At 47.4% G+C, this 21,540-nt stretch overlaps 1 protein-coding gene across 1 annotated transcript in view; it reads left to right on the top strand.

Moving 5' to 3' along the window:
- The window catches only part of LOC311102016 (glutamate receptor 4-like), a gene marked incomplete at its 5' end in the record, with an annotated part of 129,655 nt that overhangs the window by 94,876 nt on the left and 13,239 nt on the right, over positions 1 to 21,540 (top strand). The window contains 2 exons of the mRNA XM_084143237.1: positions 3,218 to 3,433; positions 3,560 to 3,720. Of these exons, the coding sequence (XP_083999363.1) occupies positions 3,218 to 3,433; positions 3,560 to 3,720 (377 nt within the window). The remainder of the gene's footprint in view (positions 1 to 3,217; positions 3,434 to 3,559; positions 3,721 to 21,540) is intronic.

Here is a 21,540-nt window from a genome sequence, read left to right as displayed (position 1 = left end):
CGGATGTGGCAGGGCTTGAAAACTATTACAGACTACAAAGGGAAGCACAGCCGCGAGCTGCCCAGTGACACAAGCCTACCAGACGAGCTAAACCACTTCTATGCTCGCTTCGAGGCAAGCAACACTGAAGCATGCATGAGAGCACCAGCTGTTCCGGATGACTATGTGATCACGCTCTCCGTAGCCGATGTGAGTAAGACTTTTAAGCAGGTCAACATTCACAAGGCCGCAGGGCCAGACGGATTACCAGAACGTGTACTCCGAGCATGTGCTGACCAAGTGTGTCTTCACTGACATTTTCAACATGTCCCTGACTGAGTCTGTAATACCAACATGTTTCAAGCAGACCACCATAGTCCCCGTGCCCAAGGACTCTAAGATAACCTGCCTAAATGACTACCGACCCGTAGCACTGACGTCTGTAGCCATGAAGTGCTTTGAAAGGCTGGTCATGGCTCACATCAACAGCATTATCCCAGAAACCCTAGACCCACTCCAATTTGCATACCGCCCCAACAGATCCACAGATGATGCAATCTCTATTGCACTCCACACTGCCCTTTCCCACCTGGACAAGAGGAACACCTATGTGAGAATGCTATTCATTGACTACAGCTCAGCATTCAACACCATAGTGCCCTCTAAGCTCATCACTAAGCTAAGGATCCTGGGACTAAACACCTCCCTCTGCAACTGGATCCTGGACTTCCTGACGGGCCGCCCCCAGGTGGTAAGGGTAGGTAACAACACATCTGCCACACTGATCCTCAACACAGGGGCCCCTCAGGGGTGCGTGCTCAGTCCCCTCCTGTACTCTCTGTTCACCCATGACTGCATGGCCAGGCACGACTCCAACACCATCATTAAGTTTGCCGACGACACAACAGTGGTAGGCCTGATCACCGACAACGATGAGACAGCCTATAGGGAGGAGGTCAGAGACCTGGCCGTGTGGTGCCAGGACAACAACCTCTCCCTCAACGTGACCAAGACAAAGGAGATGACTGTGGACTACAGGAAAAAAAAGAGGACTGAGCACGCCCCCATTCTCATCGACCGGGCTGTAGTGGAACAGGTTGAGAGCTTCAAGTTCCTTGGTGTCCACATCACCAACGAACTATCATGGTCCAAACACACCAAGACAGTCGTGAAGAGGGCACGACAAAGCCTATTCCCCCTCAGGAGACTGAAAAGAGTTGGCATGGGTCCTCAGATCCTCAAAAAATTATACAGCTGCACCATCGAGAGCATCCTGACTGGTTGCATCACCGCCTGGTATGGCAACTGCTTGGCCTCCGACCGCAAGGCACTACAGAGGGTAGTGCGTACGGCCCAGTACATCACTGGGGCCAAGCTTCCTGCCATCCAGGACCTCTATACCAGGCGGTGTCAGAGGAAGGCCCTCAAAATTGTCAAAGACTCCAGCCACCCTAGTCATAGACTGTTCTCTCTGCTACCGCACGGCAAGCGGTACCGGAGTGCCAAGTCTAGGTCCAAAAGACTTCTCAACAGCTTCTACCCCCAAGCCATAAGACTCCTGAACAGCTAATCATGGCTACCCGGACTATTTGCACTGCCCCCCCACCCCATCCTTTTTACGCTGCTGCTACTCTGTTAATTATTTATGCATAGTCACTTTAACTCTACCCACATGTACATATTACCTCAACTACCTCAACTAGCCGGTGCCCCTGCACATTGACTCTGCAACGGTACCCCCCTGTATATATAGCCTCCCTACTGTCACTTTATTTTACTTCTGCTCTTTTTTCTCTCAACACTTTTTTTGTTGTTGTTTGATTTTTACTTTTTTTGTGAAAAATAAATGCACTGTTGGTTAAGGGCTGTAAGTAAGCATTTCACTGTAATGTCTGCACCTGTTGTATTCGGCGCATGTGACCAATAAAAATTGATTTGATTTGATTTGATTTGTATTCCCAGTCATGTGAAATCCATAGATTAGGGCCTAATTAATGTATCTCAGTTGACTGATTTCCTTATATGAACTGTAACTCAGAAATATCTTTGTAGCGTTTATATTTTTGTTCAGTGTAGTATGCTTACTTATCTTATGTGTTTTTGTTCTACCTTGTTATTTTTTTGTATCACATTGTTATTGATTACTGCATTGTTTGGGTTAGAGCTTCACTGTACTTGTGCATGTGACATTAAAAACTAATTTAATTACATTTAACTAACATTAAAACTTGAAACTATTGTGCCTACTGTACCCTTGCGGTCTTTCACTTTGGAAACATCTAACCCCTAGCCCCCATCCCGGCTTTGTCTCCGACCCCTATCTAAACAATAGCTCTAGTCCGCTGCCTGTCTTTCTCTCTCATCCACTGTGCTCCAGGTCTCCCAGGATTTAGTCATATTTCCTCCAGCTGCCTGCCAGCAGACACATTGGAGGAGTGACTGTAATCAGTCGATGACTAATCTACTTTGTACATTTTCTAAAGCCAGGCTTCTCTCTGACTATATCAGTGGTGCGTGTGTGTGTGTGTGTTTGTGTGTGTGTTCTTACTCCAGCGACTGTACATGAGTGTGTGTTCTCGCTCCGTAAGCACATTTTACAGAATGAGTCATTACCAATCCCACAATTCATTCACTTTGATTAATTCCAAACATTCCCAGTCGTGTCCAATCATTGATCTGTTTTAGCTGAGGGGAGATAATGTATTTATCTATCCCTCATCCTCTCCCCCTCTCCCTCGCTCTCTTACTTTTGTTTTCTCTCTCTCTCTCTCGCTCTTTCTCTCTCACACACTATCTTTCTCTCTCGCGCTCTCTCTCACGCTCCTGTTTTTCTGTCTGGTTTCTCTAATCCTTTCTTCAACTCTTTCTCTCTCTCCCCCTCTCTATTGTTCACTTTGTCTTTCTCTTCAATCTCTCATACTCTTTCTTCCCTTGTAGGTTAAAATACATACTTGAACAGACATGTAGTAGGCACTGTGTTGTTGATTATATGAATCCAAGGTGAATTGTTGTTGTATTTAACAGATTGGAAGAGAGACCTTGATGGTTGATTTGTATTCTAGTTTCCTGTATCTGGCCATTATGAATGATTTTCTCCCTCCCTCCCTCCCTCCCTCCCTCCCTCCCTCCCTCCCTCCCCCTCTCTCCCCTCCCTCCCTCCCTCCCTCCCTCCCTCCCTCCCTCCCTCTCTCCCTCCCCTCTCTCCCTCCCCTCCCTCCCCCTCCCCCCCGTGCTGCAGAAAGCAGAGATAGCGGTAGCCCCTCTGACTATAACCCTGGTCCGTGAGGAGGTGATAGACTTCTCGAAGCCCTTCATGTCCTTGGGGATCTCCATCATGATCAAGAAGCCCCAGAAGTCTAAACCTGGAGTGTTCTCTTTCCTGGACCCGCTGGCCTACGAGATCTGGATGTGCATCGTCTTCGCTTACATAGGAGTCAGCGTGGTGCTATTTCTGGTGAGTGTGTGTGTGTGTGTGTGTGTGTGTGTGTGTGTGACCAGAATCAGTTGAATCAGCTGTGTAGAGCTGGGCTGGAATAAAAGCCTTCACGCCCTGTAACTAACCCCTCTCCTCTGTCCCCAGGTGAGTCGTTTCAGTCCGTATGAGTGGCATGCAGAGGAACCAGAGGAGGGCTCTACTGAGCCAGGTCCCACTGACCAGCCACCCAACGAGTTTGGCATCTTCAACTCTCTCTGGTTCTCACTGGGGGCCTTCATGCAGCAGGGCTGCGACATCTCACCACGGTGAGTGTGTGTGTATGTGTGCGTGTTTTGTGTATGGGTGCGTGTGTGTGTGTGTGTGTGTGTGCATGTGCTTGTCTGTGTGTGTGTGTCTGCCAACCCAGCTCTCTCTAATGTCAGAGTGCTTTTGTCCTGCGTCAGAAGCTGCTGGTCATACTGAGTGCTGTGATTCAGATCAGTTGACTCTAGTACTGTGATACACACAGGTGTCCAGCGTGAGAGGGGAGCTAAAGGCGTGTCAAATAAATACACACACACACACAACCACACACTGTGTGACCCCTTGGTCAGCCTTCATATAGCTACATTTTGTGTGGGAGACTGGCGGTTGTCTGCATATTAAACTTTAATGTTCCAACGGGGGGGAAATGACAGGCTTTATTTTTAGAATATTTATAAGAATATAGCATTTTATTATTGATAACCTCAGAATGCAGTTTAGTGAAATATTAATGTCCACCATCCACATACCTTTAGGGAGCACATCTGATTAAAAAATAGAGTTTTCCATGAAACCAAGAGAGAGAGCGAGAGCGAAAGAGAGAGAGAGAGAGAGAGAGCGAGAGAGAGAGAGAGAGTGAGCTGTGCTTTGAGTGGACACTTCTCGGTGCACTCTGGGAGTTGTGGTGCAAGAAGCAGTCAGAGGTTTGTGCTGTTCAGTAGAACATTGTGTGTGTGTGTGTGTGTGTGTGTGTGTGTGTGTGTGTGTGTGTGTGTGTGTGTGTGTGTGTGTGTGTGTGTGTGTGTGTGTGTGTGTGCGTGTGTGCATACATATGTGTGTGAGTCTGATTTCAATTAGCTTTTTTGTTTTTGATTGAAATTTGAATAGCTTTACATCAGCCTTACATGATCAGCTGCCTGTGTGCTGTACATTAGGACACACACACAAACATACACACACACACACTGCATTACCTCTATACTGTAACATTTTAATAATCTCAGAGCTCTCAAGGAGTGGCACTTTTTTTAGAAATAAACGTTGTGTGTATATGCGTACGTGCACGTGAGCGCTTGTGCATGTGTTTGTTGGACAAGTCACTGTTCCATTACCTGAGGGAAGAGAACATTGAAGGAGGACTGGGTGATTTGTCTTCTGAATTTTAACTGTCTCCCAGACCTCTATCTGACTCTCCTCCCTCTCCTCCCCCCCACCTCCCCCCACCTCTCTCTCTCTCTCTCTCTCTCTCTCTCTCTCTCTCTCTCTCTCTCTCTCTCTCTCTCTCTCTCTCTCTCTCTCTCTCTCTCTCTCTCTCTCTCTCTCTCTCTCTCTCTCTCTCTCTCTCTCCCCCTCTCCCCTCTCTCCCTCTCTCTCTCTCTCTCCATCTCTCTCTCTCTCTCTCTCTCTCTCTCTCTCTCTCCATCTCTCTCTCTCTATCTCCCTCCCTCCCTCCCTCCCTCCCTCCCTCCCTCCCTCCCTCCCTCCCTCCCTCTCCTCTCCTCTCTCTCTCTCTCCACCTCTCTCTCTCCCTCCCTCTCCTCCCCTCTCTCTCTCTCTCTCTTTCTCTCCACCTCACTCTCTCCCTCCATCTCACTTGAAATCACCTGTCGACTCCCACTACTCTCCATGAGTTTGAGAGACAGTCCAATTCCAGCCTCAGCCCTGGTAATGGCAGACACACACACATACAGACACACATACATATACACATACACATGATCATACACACACCAATACAGTCTTTAGCTAGGTTGTCCCATTTCTGGATCAATACAGTATGTACCTAGGTGGTCCCATTTCTGGATCAATACAGTCTGGAGCTAGGTGGTCCCATTTCTCGATCAATACAGTCTGTAGCTAGGTGGTCCCATTTCTGGATCAATACATTTTGTTGCTAGGTGGTCCAATTTCTGGATCAATACAGTTTGTTGCTAGGTGGTCCAATTTCTGGATCAATACATTCTGTTGCTAGGTGGTCCCATTTCTGGATCAATACAGTCTTTAGCTAGGTTGTCCTATTTCTGGATCAACACAGTATGTTGCTAGGTGGTCTACTTTCTGGAGCAATACAGTCTGGAGCTAGGTGGTCCCATTTCTGGATAAATACAGTCTGGAGCTAGGTGGTCCCATTTCTCGATCAATACAGTCTGTAGCTAGGTGGTCCCATTTCTCGATCAATACAGTCTTTAGCTAGGTGGTCCCATTTCTGGATCAATACAGTCTGTAGCTAGGTGGTCCCATTTCTGGATCAATACAGTCTGTTGCTAGGTGGTCCCATTTCTGGATCAATACAGTCTGGAGCTAGGTGGTCCCATTTCTGGATCAATACAGTATGTAGCTAGGTGGTCCCATTTCTGGATCAATACATTCTCTTGCTAGGTGGTCCCATTTCTGGATCAATACATTCTGTTGCTAGGTGGTCCAATTTCTGGATCAATACAGTCTGGAGCTAGGTGGTCCCATTTCTGGATCAATACAGTCTGTTGCTAGGTGGTCCCATTTCTGGATCAATACAGTTTGTTGCTAGGTGGTCCAATTTCTGGATCAAGACAGTATGTAGCTAGGTGGTCCCATTTCTGGATCAATACATTCTGTTGCTAGGTGGTCCCATTTCTGGATCAATACAGTCTGGAGCTAGGTGGTCCCATTTCTGGATCAATACAGTCTGTTGCTAGGTGGTCCCATTTCTGCATCAATACAGTCTGGAGCTAGGTGGTCCCATTTCTGGATCAATACAGTCTGTTGCTAGGTGGTCCCATTTCTGGATCAATACAGTTTGTCGCTAGGTGGTCCAATTTCTGGATCAATACATTCTGTTGCTAGGTGGTCCCATTTCTGGATCAATACAGTCTTTAGCTAGGTTGTCCCATTTCTGGATCAACACAGTATGTTGCTAGGTGTTCTACTTTCTGGATCAATACAGTCTGGAGCTAGGTGGTCCCATTTCTGGATAAATACAGTCTGGAGCTAGGTGGTCCCATTTCTCGATCAATACAGTCTGTAGCTAGGTGGTCCCATTTCTCGATCAATACAGTCTTTAGCTAGGTGGTCCCATTTCTGGATCAATACAGTCTGTAGCTAGGTGGTCCCATTTCTGGATCAATACAGTCTGTTGCTAGGTGGTCCCATTTCTGGATCAATACAGTCTGTTTTGCAAGGTGGTCCAATTTCTGGATCAATACAGTCTGGAGCTAGGTGGTCCCATTTCTGCATCAATACAGTCTGGAGCTAGGTGGTCCCATTTCTGCATCAATACAGTATGTGACTAGGTGGTCTCATTTCTGGATTAATACAGTCTGGAGCTAGGTGGTCCCATTTCAGCATCAATACAGTCTGTTGCTAGGTGGTCCCATTTCAGGATTAATACAATCTGGAGCTAGGTGGCCCCATTTCTGCATCAATACAGTCTGGAGCTAAGTGGTCCCATTTCTGGGTCAATACAGTCTGGAGCTAGGTGGTCCCATTTCTGCATCAATACACTATGGAGCTAGGTGGTCCCATTTCTGCATCAATACAGTATGTGGCTAGGTGGTCCCATTTCTGGATTAATACAGTCTGGAGCTAGGTGGTCCCATTTCAGCATCAATACAGTCTGGAGCTAGGTGGTCCCATTTCTGCATCAATACAGTATGTGGCTAGGTGGTCCCATTTCTGGATCAATACAGTCTGGAGCTAGGTGCATTCTGGATCAGTACAGTCTATAGCTAGGTGGTCCCATCTCTCGATCAATACAGTCTGTTGCTAGGTGGTCCCATTTCTGGATCAATACAGTCTGTAGCTAGGTGGTACCATTTCTGGATCAATACAGTCTGTTGCTAGGTGGTCCCATTTCAGGATCAATACAGTCTGTTGCTAGGTGGTCCCATTTCTGGATCAATACAGTCTGTAGCTAGGTGGTACCATTTATGGATCAATACAGTCTGTTGCTAGGTGGTCCCATTTCAGGATCAATACAGTCTGTTGCTAGGTGGTCCAATTTCTGGATCAATACAGTCTGGAGCTAGGTGTTCCAATTGTTTTATCAATACAGTCTATAGCTAGGTGGTCCCATTTCTGCATCAATACAGTATGTGGCTAGGTGGTCCCATTATTGGATTAATACAGTCTGGAGCTAGGTGGTCCCATTTCTGCAGCAATACAGTCTGTTGCTAGGTGGTCCCATTTCAGCATCAATACAGTCTGGAGCTAGGTGGTCCCATTTCTGCATCAATACAGTATGTGGCTAGGTTGTACAATTTCTGGATTAATACAGTCTGGTGCTAGGTGGTCCCATTTCTGGATCAATACAGCGTTTATCTAGGTGGTCCCATTTCTGTATCAATACAGTCTGGAGCTAGGTGGTCCCATTTCTGGATCAATACATTCTATAGCTAGGTGGTCCCATTTCTGCATCAATACAGTATGTGGCTAGGTTGTCCCATTATTGGATTAATACAGTCTGGAGCTAGGTGGTCCCATTTCTTCAGCAATACAGTCTGTTGCTAGGTGGTCCCATTTCAGCATCAATACAGTCTGGAGCTAGGTGGTCCCATTTCTGCATCAATACAGTATGTGGCTAGGTGGTCCAATTTCTGGATCAATACAGTCTGGAGCTAGGTGGTCCCATTTCTGGATCAATATAGCGTTTAGCTAGGTGGTCCCATTTCTGTATCAATACAGTATGTAGCTAGGTGGTCCCATTTCTGTATCAATACAGTCTGGAGCTATGTGGTCCCATTTCTGGATCAATACAGTCTGGAGCTAGGTGGTCCCATTTCTGGATCAATACAGTCTATAGCTAGGTGGTCCCATTTCTGCATCAATACAGTCTGGAGCTAGGTGGTCCCATTTCTGCATCAATACAGTCTGGAGCTAGGTGGTCCCATTTCTGGATCAACACAGTATGTAGCTAGGTGGTACCATTTCTGGATCAATACAGTCTTTAGCTAGGTGGTCCCATTTCTGTATCAATACAGTATGTAGCTAGATGGTCCCATTTCTGGATAAATACAGTCTGTTGCTAGGTGGTCCCATTTCTGGATCAATACAGTCTGGAGCTATGTGGTCCCATTTCTGGATCAATACAGTCTGGAGCTAGGTGGTCCCATTTCTGGATCAATACAGTCTATAGCTAGGTGGTACCATTTCTGGATCAATACAGTCTGGAGCTAGGTGGTCCCATTTCTGGATCAATACATTCTATAGCTAGGTGGTCCCATTTTTGCATCAATACAGTATGTGGCTAGGTGGTCCCATTTCTGGATTAATACAGTCTGGAGCTAGGTGGTCCCATTTCTGCATCAATACAGTCTGGAGCTAGGTGGTCCCATTACTGCATCAATACAGTCTCTAGCTAGGTGGTCCCATTTCTGGATCAATACAGTCTTTAGCTAGGTGGTCCCATTTCTGGATCAATACAGTATGTAGCTAGGTGGTACCATTTCTGGATCAATACAGTCTGTTGCTAGGTGGTCCCATTTCTGAATCAATACAGTATGTTACTAGGTGGTCCAATTTCTGGATCAATACAGTCTGGAGCTAGGTGGTCCCATTTCTGGATCAATATAGTCTATAGCTAGGTGGTCCCATTTCTGCATCAATACAGTATGTGGCTAGGTGGTCCCATTTCTGGATTAATACTGTCTGTTTCTAGGTGATCCCATTTCAGCATCAATACAGTATGTGGCTAGGTGGTCCCATTTCTGGATTAATACAGTCTGGAGCTAGGTGGTCCCATTTCTGCATCAATACAGTCTGGAGCTAGGTGCATTTCTGGATCAATACAGTCTGTAGCTAGGTGGTCCCATTTCTGGATCAATACAGTCTGTTGCTAGGTGGTCCCATTTCAGGATCAATACAGTCTGTAGCTAGGTGGTCCAATTTCTGTATCAATACAGTATGTAACTAGGTGGTCCCATTTCTGGATCAACACAGTCTGTTGCTAGGTGGTCCAATTTATGGATCTGTTTAACAGATGTTTATTGTGGGTGTAGCGAAATGCTTGTGTTTCTACCTCCAACAGTGCAGTATATCTAACAATTCACAACAGTACACACAATACACACAGTATGAGTGCATGTGTGTGTGTTGTGATTTTGGGTTTCGAAATGTATTTGTATGCTGTGCTTTGAGTGTATTGAATATCTATAGGATAATTTGTATTCAGTTTCAGTCTCTGTTTCCCTGCTGCAGTGATCACTGCAGTCTGAGAAGGAGCATCTCTCTTTCACACACAGTCCTATACTTAGACCTTTTCAGTATCTCTCTCTCTCTCTCACTCACTCTCTCTCTTCCTCTCTCTCTCTCTCTCTCTCTCTCTCTCTCTCTCTCTCTCTCTCTCTCTCTCTCTCTCTCTCTCTCTCTCTCTCTCTCTCTCTCTCTCTCTCTCTCTGTCACTCTGTCACTCTGTCACTCTCTCACTCTCTCACTCTCTCACTCTCTCACTCTCTCACTCTGTCACTCTCTCTCTCTCTCTTGCAGTTTATTCCTCACAGGATTCATTGGCGTTTCCTCCAGCAGACACATTGCACCACAATTACTACATGGCTAATCTACTTAATACATTTTCTAAAGTTGCATCTCGTTTCTCTTCTTTATACTATGTGGTGTGTGTGTGTGTGTGTGTGTATATATACTGCTTCCTTAACCTTTCACCCACACACACACATAAAACTTTCCGGGAGAAAATAAAAATCACATTGCAAAATAATGCATTTTAGCCTATTCATTGATGTAAATACCAGTCGATATAGCGCGAGAGCTGCTGATACAGCTCAGACAGATATTTGTTGCTGCTGGAGTGAAACGTGCTTTAATAAGGACAATCATAGTGCAACAATTCTAAAAGCAATCGTGTGTAAAACAAAAACAAAAACAAAAAAACATGGTCATGATTAAAAATAGCTACTATTTTTATTGCTCAACTGGAAATTGAAGCACGCTTCCCATTCGCCATTCAAGTGCATAGGTAACTAGGCAGGCTTCAGCGTGTCACACACCACTTTGCAATGAGCTGGAGGCAGTATGCGTTTTGAAAACATACAGCGCATTCGAAAAGTATTCAGACCCCTTGACTTTTTCCACATTTTGTTACGTTACAACCTTTTTCTAAAATTGATTAAATTGTTTGTTTTTTACACACATTACCCCATAATGACAAAGAAAAAACGGTTTATTTAATATATTTTTACTAAAATGAAATATCACATTTACATAAGAATTCAGACCCTTTACTCAGTACTTTGTTGAAGCACTTTTGGCAGCGATTACAGCCTCAAGTCTTCTTGGGTATGACGCTACAAGCTTGGCACACCTGTATTTGGGGAGTTTCTCCCATTATTCTCTGCAGATCCTCTCAAGCTCTGTCAGGTTGGATGGGGAGTGTCGCTGCACAGCTATTTTCAGGTCTCTCCAGAGATGTTAGATCGGGTTCAAGTCCGGGCTCTGGCTGGGCCACTCAAGGACATTCAGAGACTTGTCCCAAAGCCACTCCTGCGTTGTCTTGGCTGTGTGCTTAGGGTCGTTATCCTGTTGGTAGGTGAACCTTCGCCACAGTCTGAGGTCCTGAGCGCTCTGGAGCAGGTTTTTTATCAAGGATCTCTCTGTACTTTGCTCCGTTCATCTTTCCCTCGATCCTGACTAGTCTCCCGGTCCCTGCCGCTGAAAAACATCCCCACAGCATGATGCTGCCACCACCATGCTTCATCGTAGGGCTGGTGCCAGGTTTCCTCCAGACGTGACTCTTGGCATTCAGGCCAAAGAGTCCAATTTTGGTTTCATCAGACCAGAGAATCTTGTTTCTCATGGTCTGAGTGTCTTTAGGTGCCTTTTGGCAAACTCCAAGCGGGCTGTCATGGGCCTTTTACTGAGGAGTGGCTTCCGTCAGGCCACTCTACCATAAAGGCCTGATTGGTGGAGTGCTGCAGAGATGGTATTCCTTCTGGAAGGTTCTCCCATCTCCACAGAGGAACTCTGGAGCTCTGTCAGAGTGACCATCGGGTTCTTGGTAACCTCCCTGACCAAGGCCCGTCTCCCCCGATTGCTCAGTTTGGCCGGGCGGCCAGCTCTAGGTGTCACGACTTCCACCGAGGCTGCCCCCCCTCCTGGTTTGGGCAGGCTTCGGCGTTCGTTGTCACCGGAGTACTAGCTACTGCCGATCCCATTCTCATCACTCCACTTGTCATGTCTTGTCAATCACACACACCTGGTGCTCATTCCCCTAATTAGTATGTGTATAAGTGTTCCCTCTGTTCCCCTTGTCTTTGTGAGTGATTGTTTGTTGTGAGAGCTTGTAGCTCGGTTGAGCTACATTTCATTGTGTTATTGCCAAGGTGGATGTTTTCCCTTGTATAGTTTCGTTTGACGCTTGGGGCGTTTGATTTATGTAAATGGTTAAAACTCTGGACTTCGGTATTTTACCTCTTGCGCATGACTCCTTCATTCACAACTCGTCACAGAATCACTCACCTGATCTGATATGGAGTCAGCAGGAGAAGACCGCATGCCTAGAGTTGTGGCAAGGGTCTAGGAGCATTCCTCGATGTTGGCCAGCTTGGGGGAAGCGATGGATCGGGTTCTTCAGGTGGTAGAACGCCTGGAGAGGAGAGGATCCGATCTATCGAGACCAGCTGGTCAACCGGATCCAGCCACCTACACCCCAGCCCCTGGAGGGATTCAGATATCCCGGCCACCGGCATTTGATGGGACGGCAGCGCGATGTAAGGGATTCCTTCTCCAACTGGAGTTGTATTTCTCCAGCATCAGGCCGGAGCCCCGGGAGTGGGAGAAAGTATCCGTCCTCGTTTCCTGCCTTTGTGGGAGAGCCCTGGAGTGGGCCAATGCGGTGTGGAACGAGGGAGGTACCACGTTGGAGAACTACGGGGGAGTTTGCTTGCCTCTTTTGGGACGTTTTTGATCACCCGCCTGAGGGTCGAGAGGCGGGCGAACGACTGGTTCATCTGAGGCAGGGGACGAGGACCGCTCAGGACTACGCGCTGGAGTTCCGGACGCTGGCAGCGGAGTCCGGGTGGAATGAGCGGACCCTGATCAACCATTTCCAGTGCCTCCTAAGGGAGGACGCCTGACGGGAGCTAGCCTGCCGGGATGCCATGCTATCGTTCTCCCAACTGGTGGACATGGCCATCTGGCTGGACAATCTGCTAGCAGCCAGAGGACGTCCTGGTAGGGGTCTGCCCGTTCCCACTCCGGACGACTCTGACCCCGAGCAGATGGAGTTGGGGGGAGCCGCCGGTCGAGAGAGCGCAGGAGGACAGGGATAGTGCCACTGTGGTGGCACGAAGGGACAATCCACCTCACGTCGCAGTCAACATTCTTTTGGGTCTGGAGGCGGTAGGCAGGGTACTCACGCATCACCCCAGGTAACGAACACTCAAACGTGTTCAGAGCCCTTTGCGGCGCACTGTACTTTATCTATCTCCTTTCCCGTTCACTTGGTAGGTTCCCAATGTAAGGCGCTAGTCGATTCAGGCGCAGCTGGGAGTTTTATGGACAGGGCATTTGCACACCGTCAAGGCATTTCATTGGTTCCCCTAACCATTCCACTCCCCATCAGAGCATTAGGGTCCGGGTTGGTTAAGGAAGTTACGGTACCAGTCACCATGATTACGCAGGAGACGCATGTTGAGCAGATCACCTTTATGATTATTGAGTCTCCTGCTTACCCTGTAGTCTTGGGTATCCCGTGGTTAGCCCTTCACAACCCCAATTTCTCATGGCCGCAGAAGGTTCTTACGGGGTGATCGTGTGAGTGTCCGGGTAGGTATCTAGGTGTTTCCGTTGGTGCGACCACAGTGGAAAGTCCAGAGGGTACCCCACCGTGCGCATTCCCCCCGAATACCATGATCTGGCGCTCGCGTTTTCCAAGACGCAAGCGACTAAATTACCATCTCACCGGGAGGGGGATTGCGCGATAAACCTTCGGGTAGACGCTGTACCTCCCAGGAGTCATGTGTATCCCCTGTCGCAGGCTGAAATGGAGGCTATGGAAATATACGTCACCAAGTCCCTGCACCAGGGGTATATACGTCCCTCCACTTCACCTGCCTCCTCGAGTTTCTTCTTTGTGAAGAAGAAAGATGGCGGTTTACGCCCGTGCATTATCGACCACTGAATAATGTGACGGTACGATTTAGATATCCTCTTCCTCTCATTCCTTCAGTGATTGAGTCAATGCATGGGGCCCGTTTTTTCACCAAATTAGACCTCAGGAGTGCCTACAACCTGGTGCGTATTCGAGAAGGGGATGAGTGGAAAACAGCATTCAGCACAACCTCGGGGCATTATGAATACCTGGTGATGCCCTACGGATTGATGAATGCTCCATCCGATTTCCAGTCCTTTGTGAACGAGGTGTTTCGGGACATGCTTGGTCGTGGTGTGGTGGTCTACATCGATGACATCCTGGTTTATTCTGCTACGCACGCCGCGCATGTGTCCCTGGTTCGCAAGGTACTGGTCCGACTGCTGGAAAATGATCTTTATGCCAAGGCAGAGAAGAGTGAGTTTTTCCAGCAGTCAATCTCCTTCCTCGGATATCGCATTACCACCACAGGTGTGGAGATGGAGGGAGACCGCATTGCAGCCATGCGTAATTGGCCGACTCCAACCACGGTAAAGGAGGTGCAGCGCTTCCTTGGCTTTGCCAACTACTATCAAAGGTTTATTCTGGGCTTTGGCAAGGTCGCAGCTCCCATTACCTCCTTGTTGAAGGGTGGGCCGATCCACTCCGCTGGTCTGCTGAGGCTGATTTGGCCTTCAGTAGATTGCGGGGTCTGTTCACCTCAGCCCCGGTACTGGTTCACCCCGATCCATCACTACCGTTCGTAGGGGAGGTGGATGCGTCCGAGGTAGGGATAGGATTTGTTTTATCCCTACGCTCGGGCAAGCCACCCAAGCTCTGCCCCTCTGCTTTCTTTTCTAAGAAGCTCAGTTCGGCAGAGCAGAACTACGGCGTTGGTGATCGGGAGCTGCTGGCTGTTGTCCGAGCTTTGACGGTGTGGAGACATTGGCTCGACGGGGTGAAACACCCTTTCCTCGTCTGGACAGACCACCGTAGCCTGGAGTACATTCGGGCAGCGAGGAGGCTGAATCCTTGCCAGGCCAGGTGGGCCCTCTTCTTCACCCGGTTTGATTTCACACTCTCATACATTCCGGGTACGAAGAACGTGAAGGCAGACGCACTCTCTCGGCTGTATGACACAGAGGAGAGGCCTAGAGACAACACCCCCATACTTCAAGCCTCATGCATTGTGGCGCCGGTAGTATGGGCAATGGACACAGATATAGCGCAGGCAATACGCACAGATCCTTCTCCACCACAGTGTCCAGCTGGGCTGCAGTACGTGCCTGCGCTTATCCGTGATCGTCTGATCTACTGGGCACACACGTCACCCTCCAGGTATCGGTCGTACAATGCGCTGCCTGACCGAGAAGTACTGGCTAAGGATGTGAGGGTGTATGTTTCCTCCTGCTCAGTGTGCGCCCAGAGTAAGGCACCTAGGCACCTCCCAGCGGGCAAGCTACAACCTTTATCAGTTCCACAACGACCATGGTCTCACCTGAGTATTGATTGTCTCACTGATTTTCCCCCCTCCCAAGATAACACCACTATCCTGGTCATTGTGGACCGCTTTTCAAAGTCCTGCCACTTCCTTCCTCTGCCCGGTCTCCCCACAGCCCTACAAACTGCGGAGGCTCTGTTTACTCATGTCTTCCGGCACTATGGGGTACCAGAGGATATAGTGTCCGACCGAGGTCCCCAGTTCACGTCTAGAGTCTGGAAGGCGTTCATGGAACATCTGGAGGTCTCGGTCAGCCTGACCTCTGGTTTTCACCCCGAGAGCAATGGGCAGGTGGAAAGGGTGAATCAAGATATGGGTAGGTTCCTGCGGACCTACTGTCAGTGGTCAGTGTTCCTGCCATGAGCAGAATATGCTCAGAACTCTCTCCGCCACTCCTCCACTAACCTAACACCCTTCCAATGTGTTTTGGGTTACCAACCGGTCCTGGCAACGTGGCACCAGAGCCAGACCGAGGCTCCTGTGGTGGATGACTGGTTTCGGGGCACAGAGGAGACTTGGGACGCTGCCCATGTTTGCCTCCAGCGCGCCGTGCATCGTCAGAAGGCCAACGCTGACCGCCACCGCAGGGAGGCCCCGGTGTTCGTACCAGGGGATCGGGTCTAGCTCTCGACCTGGAATCTGCCCGGGGTACTGTCACGACTTCCGCCGAGGAACTCTGGAGCTCTGTCAGAGTGTCCATCGGGTTCTTGGTAACCTCCCTGACCAAGGCCCGTCTCCCCCGATTGCTCAATTTGGCCGGGCGGCCAGCTCTAGGTGTCACGACTTCCACCGAGGCTGCCCCCCCTCCTGGTTCGGGCAGTCTTCGGCGTTCGTTGTCACCGGAGTACTAGCTACTGCCGATCCCATTCTCATCACTCCACTTGTCATGTCTTGTCAATCACACACACCTGGTGCTCATTCCCCTAATTAGTATGTGTATAAGTGTTCCCTCTGTTCCCCTTGTCTTCGTGAGTGATTGTTTGTTGTGAGAGCGTGTAGCTCGGTTGAGCTACATTCACTGTGTTATTGCCAAGGTGGATGTTTTCCCTTGTATAGTTTCGATTGACGCTTGGGGCGTTTGATTTTTTGTAAACGGATTAAACTCTGGACTTCGGTATTTTACCTCTTGCGCCTGACTCCTTCATTCACACCTCGTCACACTAGGAAGAGTCTTGGTAGTTCCAAACTTCTTCCATTTAAGAATGATGAAGGCCACTGTGTTCTTGGGACCTTCAAAGCTGCAGAAAGTTTTTGGTACCCTTCCCCAGATATGTGCCTTGACACAATCCTGTCTCGAAGCTCTACGGACAATTATTTTGATCTCACGGCTTGGTTTTTGCTCTGACATGCACTGTCAACTGTGGGACCTTATATAGACAGGTGTATGCCTTTCCAAATCATGTCCAATCAATTTAATTGACCTTGAGATGGTGTGGCGACATCCTGTCATGTCTCTGATGGAGGTGAATCACCAGCTCCGCCCCTAAAAAACTGTTTAAATAATTCTCAATGGTCAGGTCATGCTCGGGTGGGCTGGAAAAGATTCACTCACTCTCACTCTCTCGCCCTCTCTCTCTCTCACTCTCTCCCTCTCTCTCTCTATATATATATATATATATCTCCCCCTCTCACACCTTCGCCTTCGCCCTCTCTCTCTCTCTCTCTCTCTCTCTCTCTCTCTCTCTCTCTCTCTCTCTCTCTCTCTCTCTCTCTCTCTCTCTCTCTCTCTCGCCCGCTCTCCCTCTCACTCTCTCGCCCTCTCTCGCTCTTACTCTCTCCCTCTCTCTCCCTCTCTCTTGCCCTCTCTCTCACTTTCTCCCTCCCTCTCTCTCGCTCTCTCTCTCTTACTCTGAGAGAATGAGCGAGAGAGGGAGAGAGAGAGAGAGGAAGAGAGAGGGAACGAGAGGGTGATGGTGTGGGAGAGAGAGGAAGAGAGAGTGGAAGAGAGAGAATGAGAGCGAGAGAGAGAATGAGAGCGAGAGCGAGAATGAGAGCGAGAGAGCGAGAGAGAGCGAGAGAGGTTAAGAAGGTGGAATGAAAATGAGATCCTTTGAGAGTGAGAGAGAAAAAGAGCTTCAGGTTATTTCTTGCAGTTATTTCTTGATCACCTTTCCTCTTTATTTCTCAGAGGGAAAGACCTTTTACCTGTCAATAAACCACTGAAATTACATCTTTCTCTGTGTGTGTGTGTGTTAGTGCACGAACGTGTGTGTGTGTGTGCATGTGTCACCCCTAGTGTGGCCAAATGGATTTGGGTGTATATTAAATAATAATAGAGTAATGAAAGGTAATGTCATGAATAACTCTTCCCTCTGTCTACTGAATACCTCTTCCCTCTGTCTACTGAATAACTCTCCCCTCTGTCTACTGAATACCTCTCCACTCTGTCTACTGAATACCTCTTCCCTCAGTCTACTGAATACCTCTCCATTCTGTCTACTGAATACCTCTCCCCTCTGTCTACTGAATAACTCTCCCCTCTGTCTACTGAATACCTCTTCCCTCTGTCTACTGAATAACTCTCCCCTCTGTCTACTGAATACCTCTTCCCTCTGTCTACTGAATACCTCTCCACTCTGTCTACTAAATACCTCTCCACTCTGTCTACTGAATACCTCTCCACTCTGTCTACTGAATACCTCTCCATTCTGTCTGCTGAATAACTCTCCATTCTGTCTACTGAGGCCAACAGACCTGCTCACTTATTCATTAGCTTTCAAGGTCTGGAATAAAACCACAATACCACAGTACACCCCACTGCACCTTCCCTCTCTCTCCATCACTCTCTCCATCACTCTCTTTCCATGTCTCTCTCTCTCCATGTCTCTCTCTCTCTCCATGTCTCTCTATCTCCATGTCTCTCTCTCTCTCCATGTCTCTCTCTCTCCATGTCTCTCTCTCTCCATGTCTCTCTCTCTCTCCATGTCTCTCTCTCTCCATGTCTCTCTCTCTCCATGTCTCTCTCTCTCCATGTCTCTCTCTCTCCATGTCTCTCTCTCTCCATGTCTCTCTCTCTCCATGTCTCTCTCTCTCCATGTCTCTCTCTCTCTCCATGTCTCTCTCTCTCCATCTCTCTCTCTCTCTCCATGTCTCTCTCTCTCCATGTCTCTCTCTCTCTCCATGTCTCTCTCTCTCCATGTCTCTCTCTCTCCATGTCTCTCTCTCTCTCCATGTCTCTCTCTCTCCATGTCTCTCTCTCTCCATGTCTCTCTCTCTCCATCTCTCTCTCTCTCCATGTCTCTCTCTCTCCATGTCTCTCTCTCTCCATGTCTCTCTCTCTCTCCATGTCTCTCTCTCTCCATCACTCTCTTTCCATGTCTCTCTCTCTCCATGTCTCTCTCTCTCCATGTTTCTCTCTCTCTCCATGTCTCTCTCTCTCCATGTCTCTCTCTCTCCATCTCTCTCTCTCTCCATGTCTCTCTCTCTCCATGTCTCTCTCTCTCCATGTCTCTCTCTCTCCATGTCTCTCTCTCTCTCCATGTATCTCTCTCTCCATGTCTCTCTCTCTCCATGTCTCTCTCTCTCCATGTCGCTCTCTCTCCATGTCTCTCTCTCCATGTCTCTCTCTCTCCATGTCGCTCTATCTCCATGTCATACTACTCGCCAATGTTTACTAGTGAATAAACTTGACTCCTTCCAGAGGGACATCAGATTCTGCAACCTACTCTGTTTTTCTGAGACTTGGCTTTCCTCCGCCATCCAAACAGATTATAAACAACCAGCAGGGTTTAAAGTTCATTGAGCGGATAGGAAGCGGGCTCTCTCTGGCAAGAACAAAGGCGGTGGCGTTATGACCAATAACAAGTGGTGCGACGGGGGAAAAGCACAGGAACTTGCGAGCTTCTGCTCTCCCGACTTGGAAGACTTGGTCATCAAATGTCGGCCTTTTTACCTTCCGAGAGAGTTCTCAGGGATTATCGCCAGGGCTGTGTACGTCCCGCCCTAGGCCAATACCAAAAATGCTCTCAAAGACCTTCATTGGACATTGAACAAATTGGAGACCGCGTACAGAGAGGCAGCTTTAACAAAAGTAATTTGAGTTCCGTGCTCCCCAATACTATCAACACATTAACTGTCCAACTCGACGAAATTCTTCAGTTGACCACTGCTACACGTCTTTTCGACAAGGGTATTAGGCCCTTTCCCATCCTCCTTTCGGCAAATCTGACCACAACTCCATTTTGCTTCTCCCCGCCTACAAACAAAGAGTCAAGAGGGAAGTTCCAGTGGTCAGGTCTGTACAACGCTGGTCTGATCAATCAGAATCCATGCTCCAAGACAGTTTTGATCACGTGGACTGGAATATGTTCCTGGGAGCCTCTGGGGATTACATCAATGAATACGTTGACTCAGTCACCGGATTCCTAAAAAAATGCATAGATGATGTGATACTGATGGTGTCTTTCAAAACTTACCCGAATCAAAAACCTTGGATTGATGGCAGCCTTGTATGGAAACTGGAGAGAAATGCTGCTTATAAGCACAGCAAGGGACCGGGGACAATTGTATGTTTAAACAGTACAAATACGACCTATGCAGATCTATCAAAATTCCTACCCCTTCCCCCGCTGCTCCCCCTATGGATATGTTCCTTGCCCCCACCCCCCAATGGACATTTATCATTGCTAATGTTGTAAATGTGTATATTATTATTATTATTATTATTATTATTATTATTATTGTTATTATTATTATTGTTATTATTGTCTCATTCACCTGTACTGTTGGAGCTCGGTGCATAAGAATTTCACTGTGTCCTGAGATTACATCTGCATGTGCCTGTGCATGTGACTAATTAACTAATCTAATCTAATATCTCTCTGTTGTCCTGTTTTGTCCTCTCTCTCACCCCTTCTCTGAGTCTACCTCCATCAATCTCCTGCCATTAGTGTCGGTTGATTCAGTCACTGTTCAGTCACAGCAATGATAATACCTCCTAAAGAGCATCCGTTCACTGGCCTTATAACCTGTCAAAGCCTCTAATAGTTTGCCATAGCCTGTCGTAAGCTATCAAATCAAATCAAATTGTATTTGTCACATACACGTGTTTAGCAGATGTTATTGCTGATGTAGTGAAATGCTTGTGCTTCTAGCTGCGGCAGTGCAGTAATATCTAACAAGTAATATCTAACAATTTCACAACATATACCCAATACACACAAATCTAGTAAGGAATGGAATTTAAGAATATATACATATATGGACAAGCAATGACAGAGCGGCATGGACTAAGATACAGTAGAATATTATAGAATAGAATACAGTATATACATATGAGATGAGTAGTGCAAGATATGTAAACATTATTAAAGTGACTAGTGTTCCATTTCTTAAAGTGGCCTGTGATTTCAATAGGCAGCAGCAGCCTCTAATGTGCTAGTGATGGCTATTTAACAATCTGATGGCCTTGAGATAGAAGCTGTTTTTCATTCTCTCGCTCCCAGCTTTGATGCACCTGTACTGACCTCGCCTTCTGGATGATAACGGGGTGAACAGGCATTGGCTCGGGTGGTTGATGTCCTTGATGATCTTTTTGGCCTTCCTGTGACATCAGGTGCTGTAGCCTGCAATAATGTGTCATAGCCTGTTGTAAGCTATCATATCCTGTAATAACGTAAAAATGTATGCACACATGACTGTAAGTCGCTTTGGATAAAAGTGTCTGCTAAATGGCATATTATATTATTATTATAGCCTGTTGTAAGCTATCATAGCCTGTAATAGTTTATCATAGCCTGTCGTAAGCTATCATAGCCTGTAATATTGTGTCATAGAGTGTCGTAAGCTATCATAGCCTGCAATAACGTGTCATAGCCTGTTGTAAGCTATCATAGCCTGTAATAGTTTATCATAGCCTGTCGTAAGCTATCATAGCCTGTAATATTGTGTCATAGAGTGTCGTAAGCTATCATAGCCTATAATAACGTGTTATAGCCTATTGTAAGCTATCATAGCCTATAATAACGTGTCATAGCCTGTCGTAAGCTATCATAGCCTGTAATATTGTGTCATAGCCTGTCGTAAGCTATCATAGCCTATAATAACGTGTCATAGCCTGTCGTAAGCTATCATAGCCTATAATAACGTGTCATAGCCTGTTGTAAGCTATCATAGCCTGTAATATTGTGTCATAGAGAGTCGTAAGCTATCATAGCCTATAATAATGTGTCATAGCCTGTTGTAAGCTATCATAGCCTATAATAACGTGTCATAGCCTGTCGTAAGCTATCATAGCCTATAATAACGTGTCATAGCCTGTCGTAAGCTATCATAGCCTATAATAACGTGTCATAGCCTGTCGTAAGCTATCATAGCCTATAATAA

The sequence above is a fragment of the Coregonus lavaretus genome (assembly GCF_964263955.1).
Source record: "Coregonus lavaretus genome assembly, chromosome: 26".
In the NCBI taxonomy this organism is placed as follows: domain Eukaryota; kingdom Metazoa; phylum Chordata; class Actinopteri; order Salmoniformes; family Salmonidae; genus Coregonus; species Coregonus lavaretus.
This window is presented reverse-complemented; position numbering and strand designations above follow the sequence as displayed.